Genomic DNA, 22,532 nt, shown 5'->3' on the forward strand with positions numbered 1-22,532 from the left:
CTGAAAAGTCAGTAGTATTTCAGTATTAGAAAATTATGTTCAAAAATACCCTGCTTTCTTTGGAGGAAGGGAGGTTAAGGAACCAAAATGTTTTCAAATATACATCAGGTATTAAAAATAGAAACTAGCTTTTACTTGGCCTGTCAGCAAACAAGCTTTACCATCTCACGTAAAAATAAAACTCTTCTGTCCACCAAGTAAAATGCTTGCATCTGGAACTAAACATCTGCTTCTCTGTTTTATTTTCATTCATTACAACTTACCACTACAAGTCCTGTTGTCAGAGTTCAAGGAATAGTGAGCTGGGCAGCCACAGACAAAACCACCAACAGGGACTGCTAAGCACAGGTGAGAGCAGTGACCGTTGCTAGAGGCACACTCATTCCAGCCTGCCTGCCTGGAGGAATGGAAGACCAAGATGTCCATAACGTAATCCAAATGCCCTTGGATGATAGTTCGGTTCTGGCCACTGGTCTTGTTGGCTCGTTCAATGCTACGCCGGCTCCAGTCTGTCCAATAAATGTAATCCTGATACTGAGTCAAGCCAAATGGGTGAGGTAAGTCATCAGCTATAATCTCACGGTCCAGGCCTGTTTCGAAAAAGGTAGAGAAAAAGCATAATTATATGGGGACAAATGAAATGCTGCTTCATGCTGTTAGACATGTCCCCTGCACAGAAAGGTTAACACATAATTAGTTTAAAGTTACTATTTCATTATTTCAAAAGTAAATACTAAAGTGATGTACAGTATTCAAAAGATCATCCTGAAGTCTCAGAGCCTATCACAGAAATGTACCAATCATGGAATCATAGAATAGTTTGGGTTGGAAGGGACCTTTAAAGGTCATCTAGTCCAACCTCTGAAATGCTGCTTGCAATTCACAGAAGAGAATGTATTATACTGAAGAATAAAGTCTCAGCTTTGAAAATGATCAGGGTTTTCAGAAAGATTCTGTCCTTTCCCTCCTCCTTGAAACAAACAAGCTCCCCCTGAAGGAGAAGCAGGATTCTGACATTCCCATTTCAGCATCTCTCGCACCACATTTGGGTCTCTGCCCGTTGCTTATAGAGAGAATTCTTAAGAGCTTAACAGAACGCTACATTTTATTATGAAAAAAATAAATGCTCTAATCTGTCTCTGGAATGCTGTAACAGGAAGGAGCAGTCAGAAACTCAAGGTAGGAAACAGTTAATTGTGTATACCATGGAAATGTTAAGAGACCTTAAGGAGCAGGGCATGGTGGGGCTGGGAAATTATTTCAACCACATTATTTCAACTACCTCATTACCACAGGACGTCCTGCTGTCTAGTCACAGAAAATGAATGAAAGATGATGAAGCTGTTGGAACGGGTCCAGAGGAGGGCTACAAAGATGATCAGAGGGCTGGAGCACCTTCCCTAACGAGGGCAGGCTGAGAGAGTTGGGCTTGTTCAGCCTGGAGAAGAGAAGGTTCAGAGGACATCTTACAGCAACCTTCAAGTACTGAAGGGGGCCTATAGGAAAGCTGTAGAAGGGCTATTCCTAAAGGCTTGTGCGGATAGGATCAGGGGAAACAGGTACAAACTGGAGAAGGGCAGATTTAGACTAGACACTAGGAAGAATTTCTTCACTATGAGAGTGGTGAGACACTGGAACAGGTTGCCAAGGGAGGTTGTGGCTGCCCCATCCCTGGAGGTATTCAAGGCCAGGTTGGATGGGGCCTTGGGCAGCCTGCTTTAGTGGGATGTCCCTGCCCATGACAAGGGCGTTGGAACCAGATGATCTTCAAGGTCCCTTCCAACCCAAACTACAATTCTATGAAGTGAGAAGTCATTCTCTCTTTGCACAGAGAAGACAAAGATGTACAGCCCTGCACTCTGCCATCACTAGCCACAGGGAAAATGGAATTCTAATGCTCTGTCCGATTCCACAGTACACAGGGGAACACTGAGCCAGCCTCAACAGCACACCAAAATATGTGAGAAGCTGAAGCCTTTATATTACATGTAACTCCTATAATGCATTTTCCTGTTTTGATCTTTTTCTAGCTTTGTTCCACCTACTGCAAATGTACTTTTTAAAGCAGACTAACCCCTTTAGCCTTAAAAATTGGCTAGTGATGACGTTAATCTGAATAATTTGGCATACAACAAGGCAGTCCACTCCTGTGGGTGCCAATAAGTTAAAAAAAGATACCGTGGAAATATGAGAAGGCTTGGGTCCTCAGTACACTACTCTGGGACAATGAAAGAATAAAATATTCCACCTCCATTTAGCTGTAATGAACAGTTTATAAAACAATCACACAGACCCCAGCATGAGGATGTGCTCCTCTAGTGACCAATACTAGCCAAGAAAAGCTCCTCAGTGTGCAGAGGACACTGGGGGTGGAATGCCTGGGCCCCGAGGATACAAAGAAAGACCAAATTGTATTAAATTCTGTTGTGCAAGACATCCAATAAGCTTTTGTTATCTTGGCTTTCTCTCTACTTTTCTACAGATGATGAAGTCTTATGTACTTGCTAGTGCTTTTCACAGCAGCAAAACAAGATTCTCTAGAATACTGAATGCTGACAGCTTTGTCCTACATATAACTGAAAACATATACAGCTTGTATAATTTTAACTTTGTGAGCAACTATATTATCTACAAGAAAATCAAGGCTTTGTTAAATGCTGTGTTATATAAACATCAATTATAGAAGCAAATGTTAAAGGTGTGAGTTTGGAAAAATCTATTTTGGTCTTAAGATACTTATCTTTGCATTATTTAAGCAATAATTTGCCACAAGGAACTGTGAAAAAGCAGCAGCATCCCTACGATGCTGTCCAGGGTTCTGGGGCTCACCTAGCATGTTGGAGGATTCTATCAGGTTGGTATCAAGGTCAGTCCAGTACAGTCGTCTTTTAGCGTAATCAATAGTAAGGCCATTAGCACGTCCCACATTCGGTACCAAAGTAGTCCGCTCAGTGCCATCCATAGCAGCTCTATCAATCTTTGGCTTACCACCCCATTCAGTCCAGTACATAAACCTGATTAAAAGGACAAAGGAAAATAAACAGTCACACTTATCCAAAAGAGAAATTAAGGAGAGAAACAAAACAAAATAACAATCCTTGAAAAGAATGTGAGAAAAACAAGAACTGTGAATCCGAGCATTTATTAAGCCCCATTACACTCTTTCTTTCCTACAAGCAAGGGAGTTGAGTTCTCTCAAAATGCTTCCAACACTATATTTTCCACTTGGAGCTGGACTTTCACCAACAAGTTCTGTATGAAAGCACTTCAATCTTAACTAATCAATGCACGCCAGCCAAGAGGCAAAAGGTTGGCACTTGGGCACCTTCACTTATACTGTTATTTAGCAAGATATTTGCCATGGCATTCAGCTTCTGTTTCTATTCAATGTCCATCAAATCAAGGAATACAAAAAAGGTAGACACGCAGTGTATTTTCGTTAACAGGTACTACTACTCATCGCCACACAACCAAGTCAGACGTGTAACAGGGTGCTACATTTCAACCAAGGGCAGAACAATACAAACCTGTACGGCATTTCCACTGGAGAAAAAGCATAAACTAGTACATACTTATGTGCCAGTTTAGGTCTCATTTGGCAGAAACAGACTTTTACACGTTGAAGTTTTCTTTAAGCACTGTACAGTAGAGGGCTGTATATTGGTCATTCGGTGCCAAGTGTTTAAGTCACTTCTTCCAACATATAAGGCCATTTTAAAAATAAGTGAGACATAGCTAGCCAACATTTACACACTTTTACCCTTTAATACACTTAAACATTTGCAAAAGGCTTCTCATTTCAAGCAACCGCCCAGTGGGAAAGGTTGCCTCAGAAACTGATGATCAAGAAATAGATATTTTTTAGACACCAGGAATACTTGCCAATTGTGCTTGAAAATTCTGCAAGCATTTTGTACATACATTTTGCAAGTTTTTACATAGTACAGACCTCAGTGTTAGAATTTTCCCCATGGTAGCAATGTCATGAAAACTTCCATATAAATTGCAACGACATTACTCAGCTATAAGAAAAAAGGGAAAACAGGCATTTGGGCTCAAAACTAAAGTCATTTTTCTTCTGGTCAGTGGTGAAGAGACAAAGAATTGAATTATAATAATCCTTGGAAAAAGCTATTCCCAGCGTAAAATCAGAATCATCCATAGCAACCTTTTGTTAGAACTAAGAAACTGGATCTAACAATCTAGTCTTAGATGCCCTCTGTGCCAGATGGTACAGATGATGTACTTGTCCAGGCAACTCCTGGCACATAAGGGCTTAACCCCATCTCCATGTTCCACTGGGGGCAGCACAGAATTCTGTTTGACTAAGCACTGCCACAGTTGCCACTGCTTTGTTGAAATGAAACAGTAGGAATGTTTGAGTGCTGCAGAGTTCTCTGCATTGCGCTAACTCTTGCAGTGTCACCGGGAGTGTGATAATTTCATAACACTTGAAAATAAAGATCCCTTATTTTTAAAATAAGAATAATACAATGCGGTATAACCTCAAAAAGGCTTTGTAGTAATTAGGTAATGTTAAATAAGCATTTCATAGCAGAAGAGCTACTTCAGAAGCAAAATAGTTTTGCCTTGCCTTGCCCTACACTCCTTTCTCCCCCTCCCCCTTTCCTATTGCTCTACTTTTGCTATTACATTTTAATCCAGCTGACAAGTTTCTTCTCAGGAAATCTTTCACTTTCGGGACAGGCAGATGTAATTGTTTCCACTCTGTCCTTGCTTCTGTTGTCCATACCAACTAAAAAGTCTCCCTTATCTGAAGAAACAAACATCCTCCTTATTCACAGACAATACGCTTCACTCCCCCACTCTCAAGTTAAATCATTTAATACCTTTATTGAACCCTAACTTGTGATTAAAAGGATCCTCATTTTTAAAAGGACAAATATTTTCTTTTCAAAGCTACAGCCTTTTCTAATTAATGAATTCCACAGACCTAAAACTTCTTTGATTCTGTGGTTAATTAAAAAACTAAATATAAATCCCTTTTTAATGAGCTGCTCAATTTTTTTTGTAGTATTCTTAATGATTATTCAGGACATACAGAGCGTATTCCTCCTACCCTCATATGCTAAATTACCAGGTTATATTCCCCAGCTCAGCTCTCTCAGGATTTATATGCAGTGCCTAACTAACATGCCCTAGAGGAAGCATTATGATGTTGTTTTTCACCGTTCATAAACATAAAATTAAATCAGCAACTTACCCCTCAGCAGGGTCTAACGCCAATGCCCGGGGACTGTCGAGATCTTTCCACACCAGCACTTGACGATGCTGTCCATCCAGCTTTGACACTTCTATACGATTTGTTCCAGTATCAGCCCAATACAAGTTCTTCCCCAGCCAATCTACAGCCATGCCTTCCGGGTAATCCAAGCCAAACTCCACAACGTGTTCCAGTGCGCTGCCATTCATAAATGCTCTACTGATGGTCTGCAGGGATACAAAGATACACAGGCAAATTAGAAATTTTACCAGTCTGTCATTGGGCTGGCTGTTTTCTTTGTTGCACTTTAAACACTTTCAGATTTCAGGCATCTCCTAGGAAAGAGGATCTGACAATATGCTGCTTATTTGCAAGGCGGACAATGCTGCTATTCAGAAGTAATGATTTACTGTACTCCATGAATGTATTCTCTGTCAATTACAATAGCGTTTCACTGGGGAAATAAATGGGATAACTAGTCTGGTTCAATTAAGCAGTCTACAGGCCAAAGTGACCTTAATAACTCAGTGCCGGCTTCGAGGGAGAAATATTTTGGCTCTCCCAGGACTATACAAAAGCATCGATGTTATAGCATAGAACAATATTTAAAGCAGCTTAATGAAAAAGTTCAGGACAGAAGAGCAAATAGAAGAAAAGAACCTAACAGCTGATTAGCTGGGCAGTACAAGTGGTTCAGCCCTGATAGTTTAATTTCATTTCGCTAGGCACAATTTCTTCTTGGTCTTTTACTCAAAAAGAATTCTTTCAACTTTTGCAGTCACGGATCAGCCTGCCATAGCAGACACAGCTAGAATCATATTTTGATAACATATCATAGTTTAGGCAGCCCCTGATTTACTGTGACCACTTAGAAACCTGAAAGTCAAGCAGTAACATCAGGACGGAACCAAATTCTTCCTGGCAAACAAGGGCTCCCTTTCTGTATCCTTAATATTCCCCTCCACACATACTCCCCATACTCATAACCCATCAGAAGTTAACACAAAGATTGATTTTTTGTTTACTTCTCAGTTTGCGTACTACATACTAATTATGCCAGCTTTTGACAGTACACAGCAGGGAAGTTTGTTTCTCAGTTTTTATCTGTTTCACTCTTAAAAACTGATCAGACCATCACTTTATTTTTGTTTCAAACACAGCTCAAATGAATACCACACCTAAAGAGTTCAGCCAAGTGACCTCTCAAACTCACTTAAACTCTGTCATTTTATCTTTTCTGCTTTTGCAGTTGCAATGGTCTGTGAGTTATTGCTGGCACAATTGCAAAAAAAACTTTCCTTTTATTAAAAACTAAGTTTTGATGCTCAGAATTCTGACTATATCTACAAGCCATGAAAAACAAAGGCAATAACTAAACTCCTTGATTAACAGAGATAACAGTGACAACACACAGATTTCTGTCACTCCATAAACCACCATATTTAAACAGCTACTCTCAACCTTTTCCAATTTCTCAGCGTAGACCTGTTATACAAAGCCTGTGATTCATAATACATCTCACAAGCAGTAGCTCTCTAAGTTGATGAATAGGTAAGACCCAAGAGAGGCCTTCCTCCCACTAAATAGATCTGGCAAAACACCTTTGGTCCCCAAAACCTCTTGACAAACGCATTCATCTCAGATTTCTGACAAAAAATCCTTTATTTTTTGCGAATTTATCCTTTAAGTGAAAATGTATACACTAGAATTAAATTACTTACAGAAGAAAATGCAGCTGAATAATGAAAATGTATGTCATTCTTAGTCAGGACTAGCTCTTTTAACCATCCCTTGAACCTTCTGCATAGTGCTTGTTAATTTATTCTTAAATATCTCAAGAACCTTATAACAACTTAATAGTCAACAAGGAATAAACCTCTACCTTCAGTGAAATGTCAGTCCAGTAAATCCGATTGTCTGTCACATCAAAATCTAGAGCAGAAGCCTCCTTGACTCCAGTCAGTGGAATAGCAACGTTGTTGTTGTTAGTTTCTAAAGAGATTCGTCTGATATCTGCTCGTCGAGAAAACAGCAGGAAAGCTTCTGGGACGATGCAGGTCTTCATATCATTGATGAGCTCTAACCCTATGGGGCAAGCACAGCGAAGGCCTTGTGGTCTGTACAAACAAAGGTGGCTGCAGCCTCCATTATCCTCTGCACAAGGGTTTGTACCTGCAGTATACAACAAAAGCAAAAGCAATCGTTACAAACTGACTTCAGATGAAAGATGAAGCCAGTCCTCAGAGGACTGGATCTTGTTGTATTCTCTTGACCTCTTCTTGACCTCTTGCTGTACTCTGCCATCAATAACACTATGAGTCCTTTAAGAATCATGTAAAGCTCTCTTGGAATTAATTCGCTTTTATTAATTTCCTGTAATTTTTTATATGACTGTTACTCTACGTGGCTGGAAAGCCAGCACTTGTTTTCCTGATCTCACAAAACAAACACAGCATTAGGGAAAGGATCTGGACCCCAGTAGCTACTCATATTCCTGATGTGCATCACAAGCATTAAATGGGTGCTAAGTACGTAAATAAGCAAGAGTATGTTCTGTTGCCTTTTACAGTACACTGGTTCCAACTGTGTTCCTAAAGATGGAAAATTTGTAGATCTATTTTCACATCCATTCAACTGACCCTCCTCTCCAGGATGCTAGGAAAGTAGCTCTTTACAATACTCACTTGTGTACCTGCACATGCTGGAAATCCACCTAGAGAGGCCCAGTGTTACCAAGGTCAATTAGCCTAACAGTTTGAAAGAGAGCTGCATTTAACACACATGCGCCTTAGAGCATCTTGTTAACGTGGTAGCAGCAATGCAAAGATACACCTCAACTAGATTTGCTTAATTCCCTGGTGTACAATCCAGACATGGTAGCAAGAAGCTGCAAGTCCCATACAGCAGGATTTTCAAGGAATGTGATGAGTTCTGCGATGCCACGGCTGCACTGCTACCACTGTTTGGATAGCCTACGACAGCTTATTTAAAGCTAGGTCCTGCATTTCTATATCACAGGCACCACAGGGCAAAAAGTACTTCTAGTTATTTTTAAAGATGATTTTGCAGCATTAATGTGAAAAGCACTGAACAGACTAAAACTGGCTCATTCTTAGCTTTTGCATACCGGGAGCACATGTGCAGACTGCAAGATGAAAAGCTGCTACAGCTGTAGTTTCATAAACAGCTGGGCTAATCTAATAGCTGGCTGTTACAAAGAGAAGTTCTCATTTTTCATGATCCTTCTTCTCCCCTTTACTGGATCCAGGGTTGTTCAGACCTAGAAGCTGCTCCAATTCCTTAAGCAGCAGAAAATTATCCATTCTGGAGGGTGTCTGGTTGTTTTCCAGCTGATACTCTTCCAAGTTGGAGAAATGAGGTACCTCACAAAAAAAAATCTACTCCATCCCACCAAACTGCAACCTGCAGTTATGAAATAAAACTAGGTTCTACTCATTTCTAAAAATCAAAAAAGTGTACAAAGTGGTACATGCAGAACAGCACTGCTAAAATTTTCTATTGCATTTTACTTGCTCGATTAGCAGTCTTACCAATTATCTGGTGGACGTTTGTAGCTTTCAGTCCCATTAGATCAGGCAGTTGATCTATGATGATCTCTCTTTCTGCTGTTCGCTTATGCACACGTTCAATGCTACGTCTTTGCCAGTCTGTCCAATAAACATAGTCTCCCAAGAGTGTGAATCCAAAGATATGAGGCAGCTTGTCCTCCACCAGAACTCTTCTCCCAGTTCCATCAGTGTTCATGACCTATGGATACACATGAACACAAACTTAAACTATGTATTATATGTATATGTATAATTCTTCCACTATTTATCAGAGATTTAATAACCAGCTGCTCCACACTTTAAATTAAAAAATAACCTCCAAGATATAACAATGCTATCAACATTATGCAGAAGTCTGTATTTCAACAGGTACTTATTCTAAAAACCACAGAGGATCACTTATATATAAGGCTATTCTCGTAAGCAGATTGCAATGTGAAATTATGATACAACATTCCTCATATTTGCTTTATGAACTAATACTATGTGTGCCTATTGGAGGTTGCCGCTCTTTCATTTCTGACTTATGTCTCTTGATTTAGTTTTAAATGAGAGATGCTGTGTTTTACTCAAAGACAAGCTTACAATCTCAATGAGTTCTGGCTCAGCAACTTGTGGTCCACAGTCCCTCCCAAGTGAACTTTGCCCAGGTTACAGATAGCAATAAGAGAAGGCCCCACATAAATTCTGTGAGGCAAACAGCCAAGAAGATCTACAGAATATGATTACATCCCCGAGTCTGAATAAAGAAACAGCTTTACAGTCTTCAAAATGAAGTTTAGTATTTTTTGTACCAGAAGGAACAGCAACAGTCTGTAAATAACTGCATGACTTTGATCAAGACACTTGAATTCACTGTGTCATTTTTCTTTACTACTAAAAAAAAAACCACCTAACTTCCTCAAAGAGGCACTGAAAAGATTAATTAAATATATGTGTGCATGTTCAAGTGATCAAGTACCTTATGAATGCTATGTATTACTAGAAAAAGTACCATACTGACAGGAGCAACAGTCCTGTTTTAAAAGAAGCTTAAAAATGATTTAAGACTGTAATTTTATAGAAGTTACTTCTGAACTATTTCTGCTAAAGTTTACAGTTTAAGTTTGCAGCATGCATATTACCCTTCCAAGAAAAAGAAAAATACCAACCACCTTATTATAAAAAATCCCCAAAATAACATGATTTACAATATTCAAGTTGCTGAAACATTAAAACATCCTTCCCACTACCCAAGGATGTTCCAAGTCAAGGACTTGGAAAAGGGTGACCTATTAAATTACTGTTTTCAAATTTCTCTCACTTCCCTTGGTGGAATTAATATAGCCATAGAGAAGTGCGTATGATTTCCCATTCTTCTCATGGCTCAAATCCAAAGACTTTGCAATGACAGCCTTCAGGATCAATTGGTTTAGTAACTCTGGCTAGACTGCTGATGCTCTGTGGTCAGAAGAATTTCCTAGCACATGAGAAACAGGAGGGCTAATCTGGAGCAACTCCTGCCTTTTACCTACTCAAGCACAGCTGGGAAAGGAGGAAAGAAATATGGGTTTCAGTTCTGTTTCTCTGCTTTTCTCGGCATACGGTATAATTAGCATGATAATATGCTGGTTTTAAGTTCACTAAAAAAGTGGAAGAAAAGGCTTTCATCTTCACAATAATTCAGCTTCTCCTTAACACTATTCCCTGTCATAAAACTCCTGACATTACTGTACTTACTCTCAGTAAGTCAGAATAGGAGTTGAATCTTTATGTGCATGTTTCCTACCGAAAAACGAAAGGGCTTACTTGTTAGTTTGTAGGAAGAGGCTCCATGTTTACTTTGGGGAAAAAAGCTTATAATCACTCTGTGGAACTGGCTTACCAAAAAACCTTTGGTATAGTCGTCTACAGTATGCTTCTACACATGCACTAATGCACATGCATCACAAAGATAAGATGAGCACCACTTGAAGTATTTCTTCCTGCATTCTCACTAAAACTCTTTAGAAAGACAAGCACAGTACTTGCAGTTTCACTTTGCATTATGCTGCATTTAGAATCAGAATCATTAGGCTGGAAACAATCTTAGAGATCATCAACTCCAACCATACCTGTCCACTAAATCATGTCCCCAAGCACCTCATCTACCCGCTTTTTAAACACCTCCAGCTTTACCACCCTAAAGCTGTAACTTATGTCCTTTACACTGATAATCAAGTCCAAACACAGCTTTTCCTATCACAGATTGTTTAGCTGGGCTCAGTGCCCAGCATAATTGCCTCATTTCTGGACTTGCTTTTGAAAACAAGCTCTGCTATTCCATTTATTGTACTTCAGACAATTTCAGCATCTGCTGGCTCTCTCATTTCCTAGCAGCATGCCTCCTACACTCTGTTTTGACAAATGAGGTTGCTAAACAACACACTAACGGTTAACTTTAGAACCAAGGATACAGATTTAACATCTGTAAGATAAACTGAGTTACAGTCATTAAGCCCACCAACCCCTCAAGAAACCACTACCACGCAAAACCGATCATCCCCTTTCTCCACCACTCCTTTCTAACGATAACACAGTCATCGCACACTCCCACAATAACTTGTTCCTCCCCCCTTAAACTATAGAGATGAGCATTTGCTTGCAACTAATGAATATATGGCAATTAGTGCTTGCTAAGCAGACCAAACAGATAAACAGAACAGACAGATGTTGCAAAGTGAATCGACTAAAACCACATAGGAATAACCATCAAAATATCACTATCATAAAGTAGTACCTTCAGATACTACACTTTTTGCCTTGTACTTTCAAAAATGAAGAAGCTTCTATATTTAAGGGGGTACTTAACTACTGGCAAAGAGAATTAGTTGGAAGGTGTATGGTATCAGATGAACTTCCTTTTGCAAACTTTAAGGGAGGAGGTGTTCAAATAAGCTTCCTCTTATACTGAAAATCAGGAAAACAGCAGGGAGGACCTTCAGGATTAAGTATCTGCTTTTAATTAATTTTTCTTTTTGCCACATACAAGTTATTTTGAAAGACGGCTTTATGTCACCTAGACAAAACAGGCACCTACCTGAAAGCACTTACACATACCTGCCACCCTACTCCCACAGCAGTCTTACCTGACCATATCTGTGCAAAATTACTTAATATAAACATCTGCCAATTAGTAGCTAGGTAACTCTGAATAGTTCCATGGCACCACATTGTCTGCCTCACTTCAGCTGCAATTTAGGATATTTGAATACAATTCCAGCAACAGACTACAGAACCAGTCTGGTGTAAGGCAGAAGGAAAGTGGCAAAAGATATAGGAATGATAGATATAATAAGCACAAGGAAAAAAAACCCAACTCAGTCATCAACCAACTTCAAAGGATTTCAGAATCATCTTTTCACACACTGAATCTCAGGTGACAACTGAATCCCAGTCAATACTGTTATGCATTCATTCCCCCTCTCAAGCCCCAGATGGATCAGCTCACACTGATGCCTATGCCCACAGAATCCCCCAAACGAGAAACTCACCTTCTGCTGCCACAAGGAAGTGTCTCCAGCGGTTTATGCTGCTTTAACCACAATGTGATGTGGGTTTCACATTCTAAGGCCATCCCAAATACTACAAACCACAGTGAGAATACAGACCACAACAGGAAACAGATGTGGTGCAACCACAAACGCTACCTTTATTGAAAGGGCAAGTAGCTCCATGAAAAATATGAAATAAAGTAGAAAAACTAAATCCTTGGAAAACATAGCAGATATCCTGTCTGTAGAATAAGGGCTTTGCTTATCTTAGAATAATAATGAATACAAGTCTATGGCGGCATGAAAATACAGCTTATTCAAAAGAAATTAATTAATGCAGAAAATGTGGTAATATTTTAAGATGCTGTACTTAATGGCTAGCAGGAACAATAAAAAACCCACAAACTTTTAAGTGTCACTTCTATTTTAAAATAACAGACTGGACTGGACAGTGTTATATTCTAAAGGTCTTTCCATCAGATAACCTGGATTCAAATTCACTCTTGAATACCAGTAATAAACTGTGACAAACAGCCTCATACAGTAAATTTATCTTTCCAATACTCCAGGATTTGAATGTACAGTAATTGAATGCACGCTTGTAATTTGCTTGGGTTTAGTCTAGAGCTCAATCATTACACCTACCAAATCGGTGAAAATAATGTTCAGCTCTGGTCAGAGCTTGTGCAGGAGCCCTGGCAAAGGTACAAAGGGCCCCAAACAGGACTAGGAATCTGCTCAGGTCTAGCAGACCAAGGCCAGTGGAAGAATGGAATAAGCTGTTGCACACTAGCTCACATCCAGAGCACTGAGGAGATGCTGGTAACATAAATGGTTTATCCCTATGGGGCCATACCTAGATTAGTATCAAACAAAGAGTCCAGTTCTTCAAGGTGCTGGACAGCCTCAGTACCGATGACTCCAGGAGGAGAAGACAGCATGCAGGTACTGGAAACAAAACACTTTCCAAGGAACATCTGGGAGATTATGAGTAAATTGTGTCAGTCAGACAATTAACCTACTGCCATAAGCAGACCAACGGTAAGTAAACCATGATCTTTCATCTTAACTCACAGGCATGGTTTAACTTTGGATGTAGAATCACAGTGCCATACATCAGACCAGGTTGGAAGGGATCATCTGGTGGAAACTTTTGTGGGGAAGGAAGCCTAGATGATCTAGATCTAGCACCCTGTCCACTCAACATCTTAAACACTTGCAATGATGGAGACTCCGCCACATCTCTTGGGAGGTTGCTCCAGCAAATGACTGGTCTGACTGTAAAATATTTCTTTCTTATACTGAGATGAAACCTTTCCTAGTGTATCTTGTAGCCACTGCCTCTCCTGTCCATGCAGCTCCTTCTGAAGGCAGACTCTCCACCCTCCTTGTAGTTGCCCTGTAAGTACTGGGAAACCATGATGAAATGTCCCCCGTCCTGAGACTTCTCCAGGGAGAAAAGACAAACCCTTCAGTCCTTCCTCAAAGGGCAGCTTCTTCAGTCTTTTCATCATCTTTGTGGCCCTTCTCTGGGCCCTCTCCACTCCATCTGCATCTTTCCTGAATTGTGGGGATCAAAACTGGACACAGTACTCTAGGTGTGGCCCAACAGGCACTGAATAGAGTGGAATGATCGTGTCTCCATCTCTGCTAGCAATTCCCCTGTGGATGCAGCCAATGGTCAGATTTGTCTGCAGCAGTGCACTGGACTCACATTCAGCCCCCAGGTCCCTTTCAGCAAAGCTGCTCATCAGCCACATCGATCCTTGCCTGCAGTGGGTTCCTAGATTACATCATCCCAAGTACAGGACCTTACGCTTGTTTTTGTAAAACTTCACATAGCTCTTGTTAGCCCACACTTCGCCTGTCGGGGTCTCTCTGGAAGATGGCTCTCCCTTTGACATGTTGACCTCACCACCCACTTCAATGCCATCAGCAAACTTGGGAGGGTGCTTTCAATCCCATCATCCAGACCACATGTTACGATACTGAACAGTATCAATATCTCAGGGATCCTATTGTGACAGGCTGCCAGCCTAAGTGAAAAGCACCAATCATAACCCCCTGAGTGCAATCTGTGATCCCACTCCCTACCCATCTCGCTAACCACTCATCCAGTCAGTACTTTGACAGTTTGTCTATGAGGAAGCTGTGGCAAATGGTGTTAAACACTTTGCTGAAGTCCAGGTAAACACTACTCTTCCCTCTTCCTGCAGAGAAGGACTTGGGGGTGCTGACTGATGAGAAGTTCCACATGAGCTGGCAACATGCGCTCACAGCCCAGAAGGCCAACCATATCCTGGACTGCATCAAAAGAAGCGTGGCCAGCAGGTCGAGGGAGGCGATTCTGCCCCTCTATTCCTCTCTTGTGAGACCTCAACTGGAGTATTGTGCCCACTTCCAGAATCCTCAACATAAGAAGGATATGGAGCTGTTGGAAAGGGTCCACAGGAGGGCTACAAAGATGATCAGAGGGCTGGAGCACCTCCCATATGAGGACAGGCTGGGTGACTTAGGCTTGTTCAGCCTGGAGAAGAGAAGGCTCCGAAGAGACCTCACAGTGACCTTCCAGTACCTGAAGGGGGCTACAAGAAAGCTCAGGAGGGACCTTTTACAAGGGCACATAGTGATAGGACTAGGGGCAATGTATAAACTAGAGAAAAAAAAGGAGGAATTTCTTCACCATGAGAGTGGTGAGACACTGGCACAGGTTGCCCAGTGAAGTTGTGGATGCCTCGTCCCTGGAGATGTTCAAGGCTAGGTTGGATGGGGCGTTGGGCAGCCTGAGCTAGTGGGAGGTGTCCCTGCACATGGCAGGGGGGTTGGAACCAGATGATCTTTAAGGTCTCTTCCAACCAAAACTATTCTATGATTCTATGTTAAAATATGATGTTATTTCTTCGTAGAATGTGATCAAGATAGATCAGGCATGATTTACCCTTAGTAAGACCCTGTCAGCTTTTCCCAATCACCTGCGCCTTTTGGCTTGTGATAGGTCATAGGAGGACTCTTTCATTACTTTCCTAGGGACTGAAGTAAGCCTAATGGGCCTGTAGTTTCCTGGGTTCTCTTTTGGATGTAGTAATAAACAAACAGGGAGCACTTAAGTATCATGCCTGCTGGGCTCTATCTCAGCAGGACTGGAACAGAGGAAGTCAATAAATTGAAGTTTATAAACTGAACATTTATAAATAACATGACAGCCACTAACTCTGTATTTTAAGAAAATTAAAGATTACTTACAAGAATGGAACAGGCCTCTGTGATGGACTGAAAGCTACACTACAAGATGTTGCCAGATCTTTATTTGTTTCACAAATGCACATGTATCAGTAAAACAAAACCCTCCCAAAAGGTCATTTGGTAAAATCCATAAACTGCTTTAATGTCAGATACAAAGATCTCATAACATGACATAACTTGAACATAAGACCTGATTTTAAAAAACTGACACCCAATTTTTGGACACAAACCTTAGCCGTCTCTTGATTCCTGAACCTTCACTAGTATCAGCTTCCTGATTCTTAGAGAGGCCAGGAGACCCCATTTAATATGCAAGACCTCAACTGCCCTGTTCAAGTACCAGTGCCACCACTGTGCCAGCTCTACAAAATTTCTAACAGCAACCACAGTTAAGAACCATCTCTCCTCAGTGATCCAAAGGAAGGATGAAATTGTAGCATTTATCTTCATTATGAAAAGATAAGGAATAAGAGAATGTTCTGACTCAGTGGCAATGCTTTGTATGTTACACGTCCCACAAATACAGAACACACTATGTTGTAATTTCCATGTTGAAATATACTCTCATGTATGGTTTACCTCTCAGCACAAAAAAAAAAAAAAACAAAAAAAAACCAACACAGCCATTTGGCACAGGAACATCACAGGAATTCTTCCTGAGCAGACCTTAAAAACTCTTGAATCTTTCTAGTGACAAGTTGGGCTCCTTGTAATAGTTTGAAAGCATTGCAACCTCCACAGTTTCAACATGGGTCATGCCAAGGCAATCTAGGAATAGATACAACTAAAAAAACAGTTATGTGAATATGTGAATAAGTGAATTTCTCTTGAGTTTTATCATTAACACTAATTATTATGAGCTGCATAAGATCATTGCAAACAACTATTACTGTAAGACAGCTCTGAAATATTGAATTCAATACATCTATCCCAGATATTTCAACATACCATGGAAAAAAGTCTTGAAAAAGGCCTCAGTTCAGTATTATTAAAGGTCTGGGCTTAGTTATTTCAGCCTTGATTATCCAAGGATAAATACTTGCATGTGCCCTTTATTTGATGCAACACATACTGACTAACTCATGACACTGCTAATCAAGGACATGACCGTTAATCTTCCACCTAAATGTACAAGAATCCTACTATAACAGAGAAGTGAAATACAACACTAACTCTTTAAATTTATTTAGTTAAGGGAAAAATGAAAACTGAGGCACCATATCTCTCAAAAATAACTCTGAAAGATAGCTAGAATGCCTTCTGAACATTACATGAACATTTTTCCAGACTGGTTTTGAGAACTATGCACTTTCAACGTGCTGTTTAAGCAAAATAAACAGAACAGACCACAATTATTTTACTGTCACGGCTGCAGTAAAGTCATACAATTAACACATCTACTATAAAACAGCAGCTCTAAGCGAGGAAAAAAGGGACATCTTGTCTACGTCTCCACTTGTATTATTCTTCTCCTCTAAAAACTGTCCTGATCAAAACTACACCCTCCCTGACTGAGTAATCAAAATTTTAAACTCGAGACAATTATTCCATCTGTGTCATTAACGTAACATTAAAAATATTTTCCCTTCATTCCCAAATGTTAAGAAATGGTTTACATATGGGATGGGAAGCCATCTTTTCACTGCACTGAAATCCTGGGAAATCAGCAGAAGGGATACCTGGAACACTTTATATTTGCTTCAGAAACCAAATGCCTCCAGCCAACTGCACAATTTCTTTCCGTTAATTGTTTCATAATAGCCATTACCAATTTCTAATTCAACAGTTTCCCAGTACCCTCAATTTCCTTCTGAGCTCTAATAATTTTTCCAAAGAACTCAAAATACCTTTTTTCCTGAGCATGGATAATATTCCTAATAGGACTGCAGCAAAGATAAATATGAAAAAAAAAAAACAGAAAAGAGATTAACTTCATAAATAGCCTTTTCTATCATGCTACAGATACTGTTATAAGCTAATTTCTTTCACAATAGGACAACCTTCCTAGCTCACTAATCAATCAATACCAACAACAGAACTGCTTTCTCAGAGATGGAATTTAATTTTAGAAACAACTGGCTGGGTTTTCAATGAAATGGCTCAAGTCAGGTGAAGCGACAAGCAGGCAGGGAAAGGAGTTTATAACCATTGTGACAGTCAAACATGACATCTCCTAGGCAATCTCATGCAGTACAGAAAACCCCCCTGCGTTTGTAAGGAACCAGCTAAGACAAAAAATTGAACTGAAATGATGAACAGGATGAGAAGGGAGGTTTTTCACAGGAAAAAAAAAGAGGCTCCTCTGTGACAATACAACTAAAAAGTAACAATCAGTCGTAAAACAAGGTGAATAAAGGTGCTTGGCTATGGAAATTAATTTTGGTACATCTATATATAAAGTGAAGTGAGAACAGTCTAAGGGTGTTCTATTATGTGGTAAGTTGCCTATGCCCATTTGTCAACTAAGTCCTATAAACAACCATATACATGCTTTGCGGGAAGCAAAGAATACTAGCCAAGACCAACATGAACCCCCCACAGTGGTTTGCAGAATGGGTTTACAAGACTAAGTTCAGTAACAGAACTTCTAATGCTTCTTGCATTCTCTTCTGTTCTCTCCTTTTCAAAGGCACTTTCTTTCACTACTTTAGCCCAGGAATTTCTTACTTTCAATTAGTTCCCTACCTAACTTAGTGCTTTCCACAATCCTCCATAAGCAAGTATAACTGATCTTGTTTTGTAGAGGGAAAAAGCATGGAAAGTTTTCCGCTGTTTTGGCAAGTCCAAGTGGTTTAAGGAACAGTCCAATGAATGATTCAGACAGTGCAAAGCTAGGGGAGGGCTCTGGGATACTTTCCACTTCTGGCAGCAGTAAGCTATTAAGTTGATTCAACAGCTCCTTTCAATAAATCACTTCAACTCCAAGGGACTCTGCATGTCCAAAAGCTTGGTTTTCATCATATGTATTTACCTGCCTAATAAAGGGTATTAACTTTCTTATAAGCCAATTCTCACAGAACTCTGCAAACATGAGAACAACATAATGAATGGTATCAGAAAAAAAGTATAGGTTAAGACTATAAAATCTCAGAAAGAAAAAGCCTGGGTGAAAGCTGAATAATTATTAAGAGGGATCACAAGGTCATGTGAAGGCTCCTGAAGAACCCCAGGTCAAAGATCAGTACGATCTTTTTTGCACAGTAATGCAATTAAGCTTGGAAAAAGGGAAAAAAAATACGCCAGAATACAGGAGAGTAAGGGCTAACAGCAGACTGACAAAGAGCACACAGCTGAATCAGAAATGCAGGATTATCTCTTCACATAACTCCCCAGCTTGCCTTCAAATATTATCTGAAGTATGTCAGACCCAGTGAGGTCAGCCGATGGCTCTAGTTATTTCAGTTTGGGGAAATTTTGTGTTTTCCCTAAGGTAACCAATACAAACTGCCAGGAGAGGCTTGCTACTTTCTAGATGAGACAAGAACATAAACTAAAATACAATTTCTTAACTCCAGTGGGAAAAATCTAGGAAGCACATATGACACATCAGTGGAATCCAAATGTATTTCAATTAGCTCCATGCTAGGCCATTGGGAACCACGACATTTACATAGCTATCATTAGCAAAATGGGACTGCTGAACTGTTAGCAAAGCTTGTAAGATAATTTCCAGCGTGGAAAGTATCAGTCAAGCTTCACAAATGTAAATGACCACCAAGTCTGAGAAAGGTAAACTTAATGATAATGTTCAAAAAAGGTTATAGAAGCCAGCACAACTTTCTGCTCAGATGTATCTGAAGTGTGGGCATCTGCCTCTGACATCAGAACTCTGGGCTCTCCTTAGAGTTTAACAGAAAAGAATATGTGCTTTTACAGGAGGGCTCATCCAATCTATTCTAAACACGTACTTCAGGGTAAAGCACGACATGCTGCAGAAGTGTTGATTTCTAACATTTTCTATAAAGGCAACATAAGGCAGTTTACCAAGGTGAAACTATCTACATCTCATTGAATGAAAACCACACACAGATTTCAGAGAAAAACGCAGATCGTTTAAGAAACATTTTAAATTTGTATGCCAAAGTCTTTTGTAACACCATATAATTTTAGGGCAGTAATTTCACTTCTTAGAAAAGTACCATGCCTGGTGCCCAGATCACAGAGTCAGGTTAGTCTTGAACAAGAGTTCTGGCTGTATCTACCCTTGTTATCTTCTTTCTCTTGTGAGGTGCTGGGAACCTCTCCCTCTTCCATTACGGGTAACTGTCTGTTGATAGCAGATCCCTCAGAACTTCTGAGACTCAACAACAAAATAAGTGGTCTGTAATAGGTGTCTCAAACTTTTCATCTTTCCATCTTATTTAGATATTCTCAATTTATCAAAAGGCAATAAGAAGTTGACTTTTGAATGTTCCTGCATTGAAACTGGAAAAAAACCAAGGGAATTTAACTTTTATTTAAAAAAAGAAAAAGTAACAAACTTACAATTCCAGGAGGTCCTGGCTTAGTATTTGGAATCCATAGAGAAGATGCCACTCAAATTCTTGTATCTGGCTCTTCAATAGTCAAGAGGCTCTATCAATATGTGGTTGATGATTGTCATTTGTTTGCTTTGTAGTATAGTTTTCCCATATTGGTCTGCATCATGACATCTAATTCTTCCCTAAGTTCATTCAAAAGTTCCTAAGAAACCTCCCAAATGGAAGTCACACAAAGTATAAACTATTTTTTTTTTCAATAAGCCTTTACTCTGCTACTTGTTTCAAAGATCGGTAATTTTTCTAATGCAGGTCTAGCAGGCATTAAGAAATAGCTGGAAATTCTCTAACAAAGTAAATTTTAAATTTCTGAAACTGGTATGGAGGAGAGGGATCTGCTCCTACCCTCTGCAGCATGTACATCTTGTACTTGTTCTTTGCCGAATGAGGTCCCCAAGCATCACAGCTATCCAAACCAGATGGATCATGAATTGTGGCCAAAATTAAACAGTAAAGCAACTTCAAGTATTTGTTTCAACTTCCTTAGTTCTCATACCTGCAAAAGCTTAGTGTAAGTACACAAAAGCGGCTGTGTTTAACAGCTAGGAATTCAAAGGTTTCTGCTTCTCAATTTTCAAACCTCTGCTTCAAACTAAGGTGGATGTGGTAGGATCAGTAACCAGGCTTACAAGTCGTCAGCATTTCACAATACAAAGCCTAATGCTATGAGCCAAAATTTCTCAGTTGGAAATTAAATGGTGAATGCTTCGAAAACAAAATTTCCTTATTAGGGTTGCAGTAAAATTGCGGGAGTTGTCATCAGAGGAAAATGTAGCCCTGCAATTTCAGGATTAGAATATGAATTAGAGCATTCTCTAGATGCCAAGCTCTTAGCTCCTGGGTCAAAGACAAAAAGGTCCTCTCTGTTCACAATTTTTGTGCTCCGAAAAGTATTAGCAGCATCTGCTTTCTGTTGTCCGACAAGACTGGTTTTGAAGACTTGCGTGTACTTATGCTGAAAAACAGCAGGATATAAGACTTTCCATATTAATCATGAGGATTACAGACAGTAATGCCAGGCAAAGCTAATAGATTTGGGAACGCAGAAATACTTCAAGTTAGAGCTGCACTCAAAAATCACTGGATAATGGTTGGATCTGTATAGGAGGCAGAGAGCCCCTTCTTTAAACTCACCACTAGTAGGTGTAAGTGGGTGTCATTCCAGGCTCTGAGAATGGAGAGCAGGAAGAAAGATGAATAAAGAAAAATGAAGCAAATCACAGAAAAACTGTGAGAAATCTGCCATATCATCACTGTTTCCTCTTAATGCACATATACATACACACACAGAGCCATTTCTAATTCTTTTATCAATACTAGCTTTGCTGACCATTTTAAACCCAACCTACTCCTTAAAACAGGTAGCGTACGTGCTCAGAAGACAAATATTCACTCGAGCAGGAAAACATAAGACCAATTCAACAGAGCATATCATACATTTTTAACCTCATAGTACGGCAGGAAAATGCTTTAAACCTGTAGCAAGTCAATGAGAAATCTTCCCTACTGGTAAGCACAATAGCAGCCATCCATTTCAATAGAAGTTTATCAGCAGTGAAACCTGACCGAGATAAATGACGAAGCTGTTGAGCCACAGCCTGCTTCTGCCTGCTGCAGGCTGCCAGATAAAATGGGAACAAAAGCTCCCTGCTGTACCCCCTACCAGTCTCCATTAACCCCTGCTGATGCTTTATTATCGTCTGGGGGCTCCAGAACAGCATAGCATGAATCAGTGTGGAAAAAATAAATAATAAAAACTCATATGTAGCACAAACAAACCAGAAACATAGCTTGCAAGAAACATTCATTTTGGTAGCGCTGCAATTAAATAATGGTTCTGAGGATTCACATCACAATTCACATACTAGAAATAAAAAAAAACAGCACCATGCACGTAAAATCACATATGAAAAACTACTTAAAGGTAATAGAACACAACTCCACAAATGTGTCTCCTGCTTTTACCTCCCCCCCCTCACAAATATACACAAACATATACAAGCAAAGTGGGGATCAAGATATATTCTGATGTCTTCATGACTAACTGCATGTTTCATCTTTTGATCCTGTTGCAAATATACTCTTTGTTGCACCTCCTCCAATGTCCTTACTCCAAATGCAGGTTTAAAACATTTACTGAAGGTCAAAGCATCTTCTACTAAACTGATATAAAAAATGGACGGGAAGCGCAGGGAAAGTGTTACAAATCTCAGGATTTGTGGTTGCCATAGGAGAGGAAGGCAGTAGGAGGAAAAGCAAAGACTTGAAACATTAGTAATATTCTAGCTAGCACAGATTTTGATAGTGCCATTGCAGCCTGAGATTTCTGTAGCCTAACATAACAAAGTCAATCTCTTAGAAAAGATTACAGAGAGGCCACACAAGATCCTGGGGAAAATTCACTAAGATTCATCAATAAAAGAAACTCACTTCTACATTTGCATTA

General features: G+C 39.8%; 1 protein-coding gene across 2 annotated transcripts in view; it reads right to left on the bottom strand.

Moving 5' to 3' along the window:
- LRP6 (LDL receptor related protein 6) overlaps positions 1 to 22,532 on the bottom strand; it is a 145,735-nt gene that overhangs the window by 41,964 nt on the left and 81,239 nt on the right. For both annotated transcript variants that reach the window (XR_008450712.1, XM_054071784.1), the window contains exons 8-12: positions 8,776 to 8,992; positions 7,107 to 7,396; positions 5,225 to 5,451; positions 2,830 to 3,014; positions 264 to 590 (exon numbers count right to left, since the gene is read on the bottom strand). Coding sequence is in view for 1 of the 2 variants with exons in the window: in XM_054071784.1 (XP_053927759.1) it covers positions 264 to 590; positions 2,830 to 3,014; positions 5,225 to 5,451; positions 7,107 to 7,396; positions 8,776 to 8,992 (1,246 nt within the window). In the remaining variant the exon portion in view is untranslated. The remainder of the gene's footprint in view (positions 1 to 263; positions 591 to 2,829; positions 3,015 to 5,224; positions 5,452 to 7,106; positions 7,397 to 8,775; positions 8,993 to 22,532) is intronic.

Source organism: Cuculus canorus, chromosome 1, assembly GCF_017976375.1.
Source record: "Cuculus canorus isolate bCucCan1 chromosome 1, bCucCan1.pri, whole genome shotgun sequence".
Taxonomy (NCBI): domain Eukaryota; kingdom Metazoa; phylum Chordata; class Aves; order Cuculiformes; family Cuculidae; genus Cuculus; species Cuculus canorus.